Raw genomic sequence first — 13,279 nt, forward strand, 5'->3', positions numbered from 1 at the left:
GTTGTGCAGTAAATTTACGTCTTTCCATCATTATTTTTTCAGTGATAATTTCACATTTTTCATTTGGAAAAAGCACTAATAAGCCTTTGTCTTGTCAGAAATTGTACACTCACTCAGCCCTTTGCCTTCCTAATGGAAGTAGCAGTGGAAGAGAGGATGAGAAAGGAATGCATTACGTCCATGGCATGTGTAAACATCCAGAAAGCTAATATGCCTTGGTCTCACCACGGCACAGACTGATAGACAAGCTGCTGACTGCTCTCGGCAACTGCAAGAGCCTGGTATTATTATAACCCTTCTGCTAAATACACTATATTAGATTCTGGGGTTATTGGATAGCTTAATGGCTATAACGTGAAAAACATTGCTGGGATAGCTCTTTGTACATGTGTCGTAGTTGTTCTTCTTTTCTGTGCTTTTTAAAACCATAGCCATAATTTATACTTTTGATGTTTAGCAAAACATGAGCTAAACATGGATAGTAGTAGTTCTAAATAAACTCAAAAGATTAAGCATACACACATTTAGAGAAACACTGGTCTGTAAGGAGACTTCCTTGAGTTGAAAGGGTCCTTTGTCTTGAGGTCAGTGGTTCAAAACCATTTGTTCCTCAGCGACCAGTGATATGCAGTAACTGACCAAAACATCCTTCTCCTATACATGAAAAGCAAGTATTTATTTTTAGTAATTCTTTTTCATTAATAAAGATTAAAGAGCAGTACTAAGCCTATAAAATACTGTAAGCAATAACACTGTAATCCCTTCATTATAACTCAACAAATGGAACCCATAGGTTGGGAATCACTGCATTAGGCAACTTAAGTCCTTACTATAGGCTACAGTAAGATAATTTAACCTCACAAAACACATGTAGGTGTAAATCGGATATAATATATATATATATATAATCTTTAACCAGGAATGTTCCATGAGTCCCAGTCCCAGAGGGGATCGTGCTGGACCTCAGTTGGACCTCTTATCATTGTCCCAGTATATAATAGTGTAGTGCAATCCTTTTCCACAAGATGGCAGCATAGGTTCTCTTTTTAACCTGCTACGCTACAGGTTTGATCCCAGTTCAATTGTATAGGTTAAATGTTAATATGTTTACGGTACTGGCAATAATCAAAGTTTAGTCTAGATACAAATCTTACGCGTTAAAGGCCTATCTGGGCTTTTAATCTTGATTTTTGACTGCATATTCTTCTGCCGATCTTCAGGCTTCTTGTTATCTTAAAATTAAGATCTAGAACTGTTTAATACATGCATGGTGGTACAGTGATTGTTGTTGTAAATACAGTCTGTAGCCCCACACCTGATCCCAGAGTGTTGTGACAATGTTTCTCAGTTAAAGGTGACTGACGTGTGTCCTGGACGCACGGTACCTGGCCCCGGGCTCCTCTCACCTCGGGCCCGCTCCGCTGAAGGCTCTGGTGAAAACAAACTGCGGCGAGGATCCGGTTTCTTGGCCGATCGATGAGCTGCCGCTGCGGTGTCATGTGGCTCAGGATCTCGAGTGTCGATGCACGGCCGATTGCTATCATAATCACACTTCCCCCCGCCTATCATTTAGCTGCTGAATAAAACATCTGGCTTCCTGCGCCCGAATCTGGCCCAAAACACTTGAGCTTAGCTTTCCTCGATGTCTTTGGTAATTAGAAAACTTTTGGTAATAAGGTAGGCCTACATTTTATACCCACCGGAGGAAAATTAGTCCTCTCTGCATTTGATCCATCCAGTGGGGGCTGCACTAGGTTTGGTCAGGACTACCGTGGAGGATTTGACCTGTTTTAGATTGGGTGATGGGCATCGCATCCCAACACTCAATATTTGCACGGTACAAAATAGAGGTGCTGCTGTGGTATCTCAAACTTTCGTTTTTTGCTCTTATATTTCAACCTTCTGTTGGCCATGCATTTTTAAATGTAGCCTACACATTTGGAGATGAATTGTCCCAAATCAAAACATAGAGATCCAAATATTAAGTAAGAATAAACTCGACTCCCCCCGGAGGAGTTAGAGGAAGTGTCTGGGGAGAGGAAGTCTGGGAGTCCCTGCTCAGACTGCTGGCCCCGGATAAAGCGGCAGAAGATGGATGGATGGATGAAACTCGACTCACAAAGGCATTTCAGACCTCTCCATGGCCCAGAACTAAAGGCCTATATCATAAGTTGTGTACAGGTGACTGCCTAAGGGCACGGTTATCAGTGAAACCAGAACATATTAGCAACACTTTCTTTCAAATATTTTGTTTCTTGTTTATGTTGGCACAAACACAATACTAAATTTGATCACACAATCAGAGTCCAGTCGTATTAGTTAACCGCTTTATCAGCAGAACGGTTAGATGCCACGCACAAGGAGAGTAAGGTGAGCCTTGCTGTTGGCTATTAGCACAATTAACAAAGTGGTCAGGAGGGGCCTCCGAAAAGAGGTGAACAGCCTCAAATGGAGCGATGCGAGGGTGTGAAGTAACAGTCGGCACATCTGGTCTCATCTATAATGCAGCAGGCCTTTAAACGGCAGTTTGTCACCTATTGAGCGCTGTTGGCTGAAATCAAGCCCGACACCCAAGATGCCACTGGGAAAGAGTGACAGAGGGTATGAAGGAGTGCGATAAGGATAGTGAAAGTAGAACTTTCTATAATTAAAACATCAGAGGACAAAAATAGTCAGTAGAAACTTAAGGTTTATTCATTTAATCATTTTATTATCTAAAATGAAAAAGATTCCCAAATCAAGGCCAGATTATTCTCTTCTTCCTAGAAGTCAAAATAACAAAAAACAAAAATAAAAAAAACACTTTCTACAAAGCACTAAACATTTTGTGCCTGAAATTTTGTGATTCAACATCAACCGATAAAAATGCTTTCAGACTCATTCACTTGGACGTAAAAAGTTCATTTTCCAGTGATAAGAGGATTTCTCAAAACGACAATGACAGAATCTCCTCTGAGGAACATTTTAGAGATGTAACGATCCTTATTCACAGGCTTGGACTTCTTCTTTCCCTTCCCGCTCTTTGGCACTTCAGTCCACATCTCCTTTACATTTTCAAGGACCATGTTACAATGTCTGCAACAATATAATAAAAAAGGACAACATGATCAAATACATAATTAACATACTTTCTTGAAAACTGAAAATGCATTATGTGGAAGTATAACAAAGCATTGTTTAATTAAAGCTCAACTTAAACAGTGCGTTAAGTTTAATAATCTCTTTTGTTACCTGTCAAATGCCTTGACTCTTCCCAGTAGCTTTTTGTTGTTGCGACAGTTAATCAGGACCTGTGTGTTGTTTTTTACCGACTGTGTGAGCACAGACAATGGACCAGTGTTGAACTCCTCTTCCTCACGTTTCTGCAACTCCTCTGGTGTCATCTCTGATTTAGGCTTGGTTAAAAGACTCCTGCAAGTGACACAAAAGTTAAGTTTAAAGCAAGTAAAACAATCTTTCATGCAGTGTTTTATGCAAGGTATCATCACTGCAAAAAAAACATTTACATGTTAATGAGAGAAAGATAAAAAAAAATAAGTACGTTTCCTGAATACACTAACATTTACTTTGGTAGAAACAAATTGAATACGTTTAATTATTTCAAATCTAAATTGTGTTCCGTATTGACAATGATGTATATGGGTGCCTTTAATGTGATCATTTATAAATAAAAAAATATATTTGCTTTGTTCAAAAACGTGACCAAACATGTTTTCCTTTTAGATCGAGTTCATGTCTAAAATAACAGGCGTTTGCATAATTACCTATTGTTATCAAGGTCCAAATATGAAAAAATGCCAGAAAAATATTTATGCTAGGGGAAATAATGTGCAGCCGCTTTCCGTATAGCATAGGCTAATTGTAGCATTGAGCTAGGTTTTGCTGTGGTGTTTTAAAGTCTATTAAAATGTCCCGCTTAACTTTATACACGGACCCAGATTTGTAGCAAAGAATAGCGTTGTGTGTGCAGTGCATAGACTTTATATAGAGCCCATGGTAGAGGGGCTAAAACTCTGAAAACAAACGAAAGGACGGCGGCGGCGTGGAGTCGGTCATTATTCATTCCAAAGAGGGATGTAACCAACAAGCGCCACAACATTTTAGAGTGAAAATTGCATTTACAAAGATATGCAGCTCAAAGACGTAGTGTACTTACATTGTTGTTGTCTCGAGTTTAACGATCAGAGTGTAAAAAACTTGAAAAAAGCCTCAAACGCTTTCTTCGTTCAAGCAACGATGAATTCGAGCGGCTCGTGTATAACAACTACTTCCGGGTAAACAACTACATGGTATTTCCGGGTTGACTTTTTTGCCGCTACCGTTTATTCTGTGTTTAGTGAATGGATCTATTGTGCCATGTTTCTGTGCCTTTTCCTGTTTTTACTCTTATTTAAACAGCGTAAACGTGCGTATTATTAACACGAGATTCTGAATTATATTTAAATTAATTTACAAAGATAAGCTTAAGTAAAATAGTTAATATTTTCTATGATTAAATTACTCAGATAAGTCTGTTTTTTTTTAAACATTCAGCACAAGAGCACGGATGTAGTAGATACTACACAACAGCAATGAGACATGTCTCATTGAGAGATTGGTTTTCTGTCCAGAGACAGAAAGACGCCTTGAGGTGTACAGCCCACTCCACGTCATTTCAAAGGGTGGTACATATACCTGTGGAAGCCACTTGTTTCCAAATAATAGATTACTGTGTTCAGCTTAGAAAGGCAAGTGTAAGGGGTTGATTTCCCAAGCTTTAGATACCTTATATCTAAAGTACAAAGTAGTAGTGTGTGGTCCAGTATGTGAAGACATGCTTCCTGTATGTAGGCTCTGATAATGTAAGGCCTATACATGATTACGTGCTTATTTCATATATTCTGTAGATGCCTTTCTTAAAGCCCTAGTGGGTAACCTTTTACATATTTTTTTGTTGTTTTTGTTGCACTGAAAACATGTCATACTGTCAGCAGGCTTGCATCTTCACAAACTTACTTAGCTTGGAAGAGTCTCTACCCGCTTGTCTTCATGGAAATGTTGTTTGTTTAACTGTAATATGCCATAAAAAAAAATATGGCATAAAATAAAATAGGCTATACGATCAATGCATAAAACATCTATTTCCTCAGAGAAGTGTGGTTTTAACATAACACCTACTGAAAGTGACGTAATAAAAGTTGTATCCTTCAGATCCTTTCAGAGGTCCAGAATTGCTGTAACCCATAAATTCAAAAAGCTATTTGTCTGATTACTGCCAACTTGACTAAGAATGCCGAGATTTTAAGTAATTTCAACAGCAGATCCGTCAGAGCTCTGCTGCCTGACAGCCAACACTATCCTCTTACCAGTCTATCCTCAGGGTAAAACATCAGTTTCCAGCAGACTTGTTGGTTCACTGTTCTGTCCCTTTACACAGCTCATGCCAGAATTGAAATTATGTTTATCCTCTTATCTAGACATAGAGTTTTGCCAACAGCCGTGTCAGTTACCTGATCCAGCCCAGTCTGATTTAACCACAGGCGACTGCATGTGTGACTGAGACCAGAAAGGTGACGGACTGCACTTTGTTACAAAGAGTCTTTTGTTTTAAAACAGGCAGATGTTCATAAAACTGCTCAATATATCCAAACACATATATCATTATTATGATTATTTTGCTTGCAGGGCCCAAAAGGTGAGGAAAAGTTCGTCCTGTGGTTCAGCAGTTTTGACACAAGCTTCTAAAAGTTATTACCATTTCACAACTGTATTTTTAACACTAGGAATCCCAGAATTCTGAAAATATTAGAACAAAATAACTGCTCCCATTCAAACCAACTGCCATAGAATGTTGGAAAATAGTTACATTTGAAAATTACACAGAAATTAATAGAGCTGTCAAAATGACTGGATAAAAGGATGGCATTTTGTTATAACCATGTGTTCTTGTTCATTTATTTTAGCATTTCATTGAAATAAGTAAACATATACATACACTTTATTGTAATTTATATTATATAGCATCACATATAATTGATAGACTATTGGATACATGCATAGTTCTTTTTGTGTGTGTCAAATAGAAGTTAACAGTACGGTGCATGCAACTAACTAGAGAGACTTAATGAAAACACAATTAAAAATGCAACAGCCAGTTTGCTATTTTTAATTGCATGAAAAGAAATAATTCAGGTATATGACATTTGTAACATGAATCACAAGGAACACTTAATACATATTTTACTAATATCTACATTGACTGATGTTTATTAGTTATTTTTTTGCCTAAACTACATCCATGTTAATGATAATTTAAAAGACAAATATAGCTTGTTGGTGCCTATTAACTACTGTATTATTTAACAGCACGCAAACATTTGCATGCAAGAAAACATTAAAATTGGTGTAACAAAACTATACAAAATTGAGGCAACAATTTCAGTCCAACATATTTGGTTCAGCATTTTTGATAAGGCTTTTTCTATTTTCAGATTTTTCTATTTTATATTTTTGACAAGAAAAAAGTGCAAATCGTAAGAAATTATTATTATTATTGTTATTATTATTAGTATTAATAATACATGTTAACAATCATAATAATAATTACAATGCTATTATAATACTACTACTATACTAACAATAACAACAACAATAATACTTACTATTATTATAACAATAATAACAATAAATATAGCCGCAAGCGGCAATGATCGGCCCTCGCCGCGCCGCCGCAAGAAGAGGGGGCGCTAACGCGCCCCAATTGTCCTTTTAGTACGCCTACTGCTGAATCTGTGACGCTGTCACATCTTCTCCCCTTTGTTTTACCATAAAAAAGCAATTTTATTTTGAATTATTGGCAAAATGTGCGGCTTTGCCGCACAGACACCGTGACTCTTTGAATAAAAATGTGGATAACTTTTGATGATCCTGAAGATGAGTCTCACCAAATTTCAGGTTAATAGGGCTGACGCCCAGGGAGGAGTTCATGAAAGTCTAAAGTGTAAACATGTTCTGGTGATTTCCCCATTGGAATAACATGGGAGGTTTCGGTCATCGCTACAGCAAAGCCGTAACAATTATGACATGGGTCTCATTTACTTTTTTGATGGGGATGCCAAAATTGAGTTTTGTGTCAAATTTCAGATAATTTCGCAAAACTAAACATTTAACCTCCATATAAAATCTGTAGGGGGCGCTGTGGCACCAAATTAATTAATTTCACTTCAAGTAGGTTTAGGGCAAAGAGTTTAACAACTGATTCTAATTTGACGCAATTTGGACTTTATCTGCGCAAACGGCAGAAATGTTAAATTTGGAAGATTTCTGAAATTCTAGCTAAAGTTTGCGGCTTCGCCGCACAGAGACCGTGACAGTTATCAATGTAATTTGAATAACTTTTGATGTCCCACTCCTCAGTAGCATTTTCACCAAATTTCAGCTTTTTAGAGCCAACGCCCTGGGAGTAGTTCGTAAAAGTATGACGTTTGGAAAAACTCCCAAGTCATGCTTAGCCATTTTTGAACCAATATGGCCGACATTTGGTTGGGTGGACGGCGTTGCCGTAATAATATTTTTTACTTCTCTTGTCACCATCTACCTCTGCGCCAAATTTCATGATTCTAGGATCAGATTTTTTTGGGTCATTTCCTATCTCAATGCATTTTTGGTACATTTGGGGGCGCTGACGCGCCAATTTTTTTTTATTTTAGAAAAGGGAAATAGCCAGAATGTAGAGAGGCACGATTTTTAGAGGTGTGCAAATGTTTGTGACTTTTCGTCAATGTTCACTGGGTGAAAAATAGGGGGGTTGGTCCCGAGAAGAAAGAAAGAAAGAAAGAAAGAAGAAAGAATAATATTCTGATGCGAAAACAATGTTTCCCATTTTTCAAATATCATAAACTATACATTTTCGGAAAGTTTTCCTACCTCATGGTGTGGGTCCCTGGTCACTGACGGGTACTTTGTGTTTTTAGCCCTCTATACAGTAATAATGTTCAATTTTGCATTACATGCTTATATGCACGGAACATGCAAGAGATGGGGAACGTATTCGTGAGCTACTTAGCGCACATGAGTGTTTATGAGTTTATATGGGGATGACGACCGCGAAATGTAAAGTGCTCGTTTAGTGCCCACTTTTGCACGGGCTTCGCCCGTTTACACCGGTAATGTTCCATTTTCCTACTACTAATTAGTATGCACGGGGCGTGCGCGAGTGAAGGAGTGCGTTAGTGAGTGTTTGGAAGTGGGCGAGCGCTTCGCGCTCGATTTCGTGCGCACTACGTGCGCACTTTCGCAGCCGTGCTTCGCACGGCCTTACGAGATTAATAGGCCTCTCACCAGCTTGTGGCGCTCGGGCCTAATAATGACTTCTCAATCTACAGGCCTCAAACACTGCTGAATTTAAGTTAGAGAAAAAAAGTGTCTTCTTTTTCTTAAGACTTATTCTATTTCTCCAGATTCCAAGATGTTGGGCTAACTTGAGGACAATAATTTGTGAAGTCACTACATCCTCCGAGCTCTGAGAAACGTTTGGTGAGAAAGTGTCCCGGAGAAGTTTTCGATAAGGCACATCCCTCCGGGGCCGGACTCGGACCAAACGGGATTTGGTGTGAATAAAAGTACCTGGCTTGTCCTGTGATCCTATTAAAAGAGCACGGATCGGGCAGCGGAAGAGGGCACGTGGGCATGGATGTGGAGAAAGTGCATGAGCCACCGACTTGATGGCGGCGGGCTTGAGCGCAGCTTACACCAATATAGGACATCTCCTGGTGCGTCTGCACAAAACGCTCTTTGTCTGCGGCAGTTGTTGCGCTGAGCCTGGACCGCTGCGAGACAACAGACGCGGCTTGGTTGGAAAAGCTGGGGTGCGCGCCTAGATAACTCCCCGTGCCAAAGTGCGTGCGCACTGGTGATTGAAGCGGCAGAAACGGCGGCACAGGCCAGTAGAAATGTCCTGCCGTGGCCAACGTCACGGCGGAGGTGCTGGTGATCGGCAGGCGACCCCCCTTTTTTGCCCTGGAGCCTACGGAGGTCCTGCGTCTCAGTTTCCCAGATGTGCCCCCGATGAAGACGTCCTCGCTGCAGGGATCCAACATCCAGTAGTTCCCTTTGCCAGGGTCGTCGTAGTGCCGCGGCACCTTCACAAAACACTTGTTTAGGCTGAGGTTGTGCCTGATGGAGTTTTGCCAGCCCTGTCTGTTTTGTCGGTAGTAGGGAAAGTTGTCCATGATGAATTCGTAGATGCCGTTCAGAGTGAGTCTTCTTCCAGGGCTTTGACGGATTGCCATCATTATAAGTGCGTTGTAACTGAAGGGTGGTTTCTCGGATTTTGAGCTTTCGTCGGGCTCAACAATATCTTTCTTTGCTTCTTCAATGCCCGTAGATATTTTGGCACTTCTGGGCATGGCATTGTTTCGTTCTGTTGACAGTTTCAAAGAGTCACTGTCAATGTTTTTCACCAAGCTCGGTGTCTCTGTGCGCGTTTTTGGAGGTGGCGGAGAACATTCCCGGTTAGCCATGAGGTCTTGACTCCATAAGAGATTGCTGATGCTAAAAGATGACTTGTGGAAATATCCACCTGGAATTTTACAATCTTCCATTGTTGTGTATAGATTACATCCAAAAACCATCCAGGGCATAGGACTGCATCACTTGTAGCCGCTTTGCGCTGGTCCACAACTGTGCGTAAAAGCGCACAGAGAAGTCAGGATCTGAGAAAAGTGATGAGACACATATCTGAGCGGCAGTAGAAGTCCACACACAATATTAGTTAGTAGTAGTTCATACTTTATACACGTACTGCATTTCAAAGAGTCAACTACCAATTTAAACTCACCTTACGCACAGGAGGAGCTGAAGGGAAGGATGTCAGTGTGACTGATCGGTGAACTCCACAGCGCAGTGATAACACTTCCGTGACTCATGAAATTTAACCTTCAAACACACGCCTTGTCCTCTGATTGGACTCACTGTCAATTTGACTCTCTCCCCACCTTTTGTAGACAGCATCACACAGTATCAAGTCAAGAAGAGAGTATGCGAAATAATCAAAAATGGGTTTGTGTTTCATCGACATTGTCCAATATCAAGTATTGGACAATTATGTCGATGCATTTGGATAATGCGATATATTGTTCTGTTGCACAAGCTAAGACCATTTATTTTATTTTACCGACTGAAAAGTTACAATACATTTGTGAACAAAAAGAAAATGGTTACAAAACAGATTTAAATGGCATGTAGGGACTCATTAATTCTATCTTTAAAGAAGGGTTTGTGATGCATTTCATACGACACACAATTAATTTACCGCAATCCCTTAATGTTAATCTTCCAAGCCAGGAGGGGAAATGGCAAATAAAGCTCAAATAGACATTTAAAAATAAAAATAAAAACATGTTTTAACGCCCTTATATAGTACCGCAAATGAAGTAGCATTGTGACAACTGTTTAACATTTGTATGTGTTCCATGTCACATTCCTTATTGCGCTTAGAGCAACTTCAGCCCACTTCAGTTCTTTCAACTGCTGTATTAAGTTACATTGATGCAGTCGCTAATTCATTTTGATATGGTTGTCCCCAGATATTCTCTTTACTGCACAAGCCAGTACTTGTTGTGAATATTTCTGGTTTTAGAGAAAGCACACTTTGTGTCTCAAAACTGGTTATCCCCTCTGTCGAGTTGAGAGACATTTCCATCACACCATTTTAAATAAAATACACATTTGATGGAGTCATCTTATACCAGTAGTTATAAAATATACACATAACCAGTTTGACTATATATTTGATATATATATATATATATATATATATATATATATATATATATATATATATATATATATATATATATATATATATATATATATATCAAATATATAGTCAAACTGGTTATGTGTATATTTTATAACTACTGGTATATATATATATATATATATATATATATATATATATATATATATATATATATATATATATATATATATATATATATATATATATATATATATATATATATATATACCATTGTGTACTATGTGCAATATTTTCAATTTAAAAATGTCAGTACAAAATGGAAACTGGTCTTTATGTGGTTTTAAACTTTTAGATAACTAATATCTATTTATTTTACATTTTAAAGTGGCATCAAGTTAAAGGAAATATTTATCATAGTTTTAAATCAGTCAATTGGCAATTTGTGAAGAAACAATTACTACTTCACAGGAAGTAGAGCTGAGTTCTAAAATAGATTTCCTCTGTCATCAATAAGACTTACCATCCCACATGCACGGCAATTTACATACAACTGACACATGACAGTTTAAACAAGCATTTAACTAAATAAAAGTCGTGTCAGGTATTATTATTTGTTTAATCATAAATACTGTGTACTTTACATGAATTTTAGTCATTGTTAGTATGGTTGCTAGGTAACAACGGTGGAATTACATCTGCTGCTCATGTCTAACCAAGAAGTACAATTAAAAAAACTTAACCCAAATTGCTTAACTTAAACTCATAGTACATGAATAATAGTGTGTGGCTGCGCGCCAGTCAGAAGAAAAGGACCCTAAAACCACTGAGTGCAATGCTGTAGCACCCCCTGGTGCATCATGAGAGTAGTTTGTGTAATACAAATAACGAGTAATCTGACACGGACTACGACAGAGTCTGAGGACTACGAAACGTTTGAGGATTAAAGTCTGGCGGTAATGCAACACTCGGATGCCAACCGCCATAAAACAACAACAACAACAACAACAAGTTTATTTATTTGATCTCAATTGCGGCAAAGCTGAGTAGAGGTGGGTTCCTGGACAGGCTGTATTTCCCAGATCTTTGTGCCCAAACAGCAGAAAATCAGGGAGAAGAGACCCCTGAGAGACTCCCATCACAAGGAGTTGTTTGACTGATGTTAGTGCCTCTGAACTTGGACTTTTATCTGAATAGAAAAAGTTTTTATCTATTATACATTTTGCTATCAAACCAATAATTATGAGTGCTTACCAACAAAATTCCCCATGAAGGCGATCCCTAATGAGTCATCATTGTGGCCCTTGGTGTGAGCTCCAACCACACTCCATCCTCTGCCTTCATACACAGTGCCATCATCTCCTACAAGAAAGCTAAAAAAAAACATGTACATATGTCTTAAAAGTAGCAATATGTATATATATATATATATATATATATATATATATATATATATATATATATATATATATATATATATTGTTTGCAGGGTTGGGAAAAATACTAGTACTACTACTGTATTCTTCTGAATAGATTACTTTCACGTTGAGAATATATTTGAGTAAAACACGGCATAAGATTTAAATCGCTTTTTGTTTTTGTTTCAATGTTTGTTATGCATTTATTTATAAGATAATCTTTATCACAAAATAGAGAAGGAAAAATTATACCATCACAATAAAAACTGTGTTTTCTACTTTTCTCACTAAAGACTTTTGAAGACTAAATTGTGTGCTCAAATACTGTGATGTATTCTTCTGATTCTAGAAAAGTAACTGCATTTTTAACACCACCAAATGAAAGAGTAACTACCGTATGCCAAAATACAGTTACTCTAAATACACATTCTGAATATGTATTTTCTGTACATATATTCAGCTACTTCCCAACACTGATCGTTTAGGAAAATTCTAGTACAAATTGCTTTTTTCCACTTTTAGCGTAGCATCCTAGATGTTAATTTTACTTATATAAAACTCACTTGTATCCTATGTCATCAAAACGTCGTTCTTGCATATGCACTCTCTGAATGCTTTGAAGCTCAGTGAAGCTCTCAGATCGAGTTTTGTAGTGTCTCATTGCTGTGTGGTGAATAATGACTCTTTTCGCTGGTGATTTCAAGTCGTCTTTATGCTTTGGCGTAAGGGCTCCCCATTGTGCACGGGAAACAATATTCACTGAAACATGACACATTAATATTATTAGAAATCAAGCATACTATTATTAAAGTACTATTATTAAGAAATGTGCCTTTCCTTACCTGCCATGACTAAACACGTCTGACTACTGAGAACAGCTTCTGTACCTTTTTTATTGTTGTACATAGGAGGTGTGGCCTGGGAAAACACACACGGTGTGGGCTTGCCCATAAAAAGCACACCAGCCATTAATAAAGGTTGCATAGTTGAGTCAGATGTTGCTCAACTGAAACTCAAACTGTTTGAGAAAGCCCAACATACCTAAATGTCTAAGAGTCAAGTCAACATTCGAGTTTTTCTGCCAGAGGATCAGACTTAACAGCGTTGTGTGGGTGTTATGTAC

General features: G+C 38.2%; 3 protein-coding genes across 3 annotated transcripts; all 3 read right to left on the reverse strand.

The window, feature by feature from the left end:
• Nucleotides 1-2,689: 2,689 nt before the first annotated feature.
• On the reverse strand, nt 2,690-4,288 carry snrpd2 (small nuclear ribonucleoprotein D2 polypeptide). The gene is made up of 3 exons (XM_072458589.1): nt 4,157-4,288; nt 3,232-3,411; nt 2,690-3,075 (listed from the first exon to the last, which is right to left on the reverse strand). Coding segments are annotated over exons 1-3 (357 nt in total). The 5' UTR covers nt 4,159-4,288; the 3' UTR covers nt 2,690-2,900.
• Nucleotides 4,289-8,368: 4,080 nt separating this feature from the next.
• On the reverse strand, nt 8,369-9,673 carry foxg1c (forkhead box G1c). Its single transcript, XM_072458601.1, has one exon. The coding sequence runs from the start codon at nt 9,618-9,620 to the stop codon at nt 8,427-8,429; it is 1,194 nt and encodes a 397-aa protein (XP_072314702.1). The 5' UTR covers nt 9,621-9,673; the 3' UTR covers nt 8,369-8,426.
• Nucleotides 9,674-11,334: 1,661 nt separating this feature from the next.
• Nucleotides 11,335-13,050, reverse strand: pglyrp5 (peptidoglycan recognition protein 5). Its single transcript, XM_072453226.1, has 4 exons — nt 12,999-13,050; nt 12,720-12,915; nt 11,993-12,111; nt 11,335-11,927 (listed from the first exon to the last, which is right to left on the reverse strand). Exons 1-4 carry the CDS (start codon nt 13,003-13,005, stop codon nt 11,752-11,754), a joined length of 498 nt encoding a protein of 165 aa, XP_072309327.1. The 5' UTR covers nt 13,006-13,050; the 3' UTR covers nt 11,335-11,751.
• Between the last annotated feature and the right edge of the window lie 229 nt (nt 13,051-13,279).

This window comes from Eucyclogobius newberryi, unplaced genomic scaffold (genome assembly GCF_026437365.1).
Source record: "Eucyclogobius newberryi isolate DKJ021-1_F unplaced genomic scaffold, fEucNew1.0.hap1 SCAF_10, whole genome shotgun sequence".
NCBI classification, from domain to species: Eukaryota; Metazoa; Chordata; class Actinopteri; order Gobiiformes; family Gobiidae; genus Eucyclogobius; species Eucyclogobius newberryi.

Coding starts and splice junctions, on each gene's coding strand:
- foxg1c (XM_072458601.1), bottom strand. CDS start 9,620: ATGCCCTGGATGGTTTTTGGATGTAATCTATACACAACAATGGAAGAT.
- pglyrp5 (XM_072453226.1), bottom strand. Junction 12,112..12,719: donor TTTGATGACATAGGATACAA/GTGAGTTTTATA, acceptor GTTTTTTTTTAG/CTTTCTTGTAGGAGATGATG. Junction 11,928..11,992: donor CTTCATGGGGAATTTTGTTG/GTAAGCACTCAT, acceptor TTTTCTATTCAG/ATAAAAGTCCAAGTTCAGAG.
- snrpd2 (XM_072458589.1), bottom strand. Junction 3,076..3,231: donor AGAGTCAAGGCATTTGACAG/GTAACAAAAGAG, acceptor ATATTGTTGCAG/ACATTGTAACATGGTCCTTG.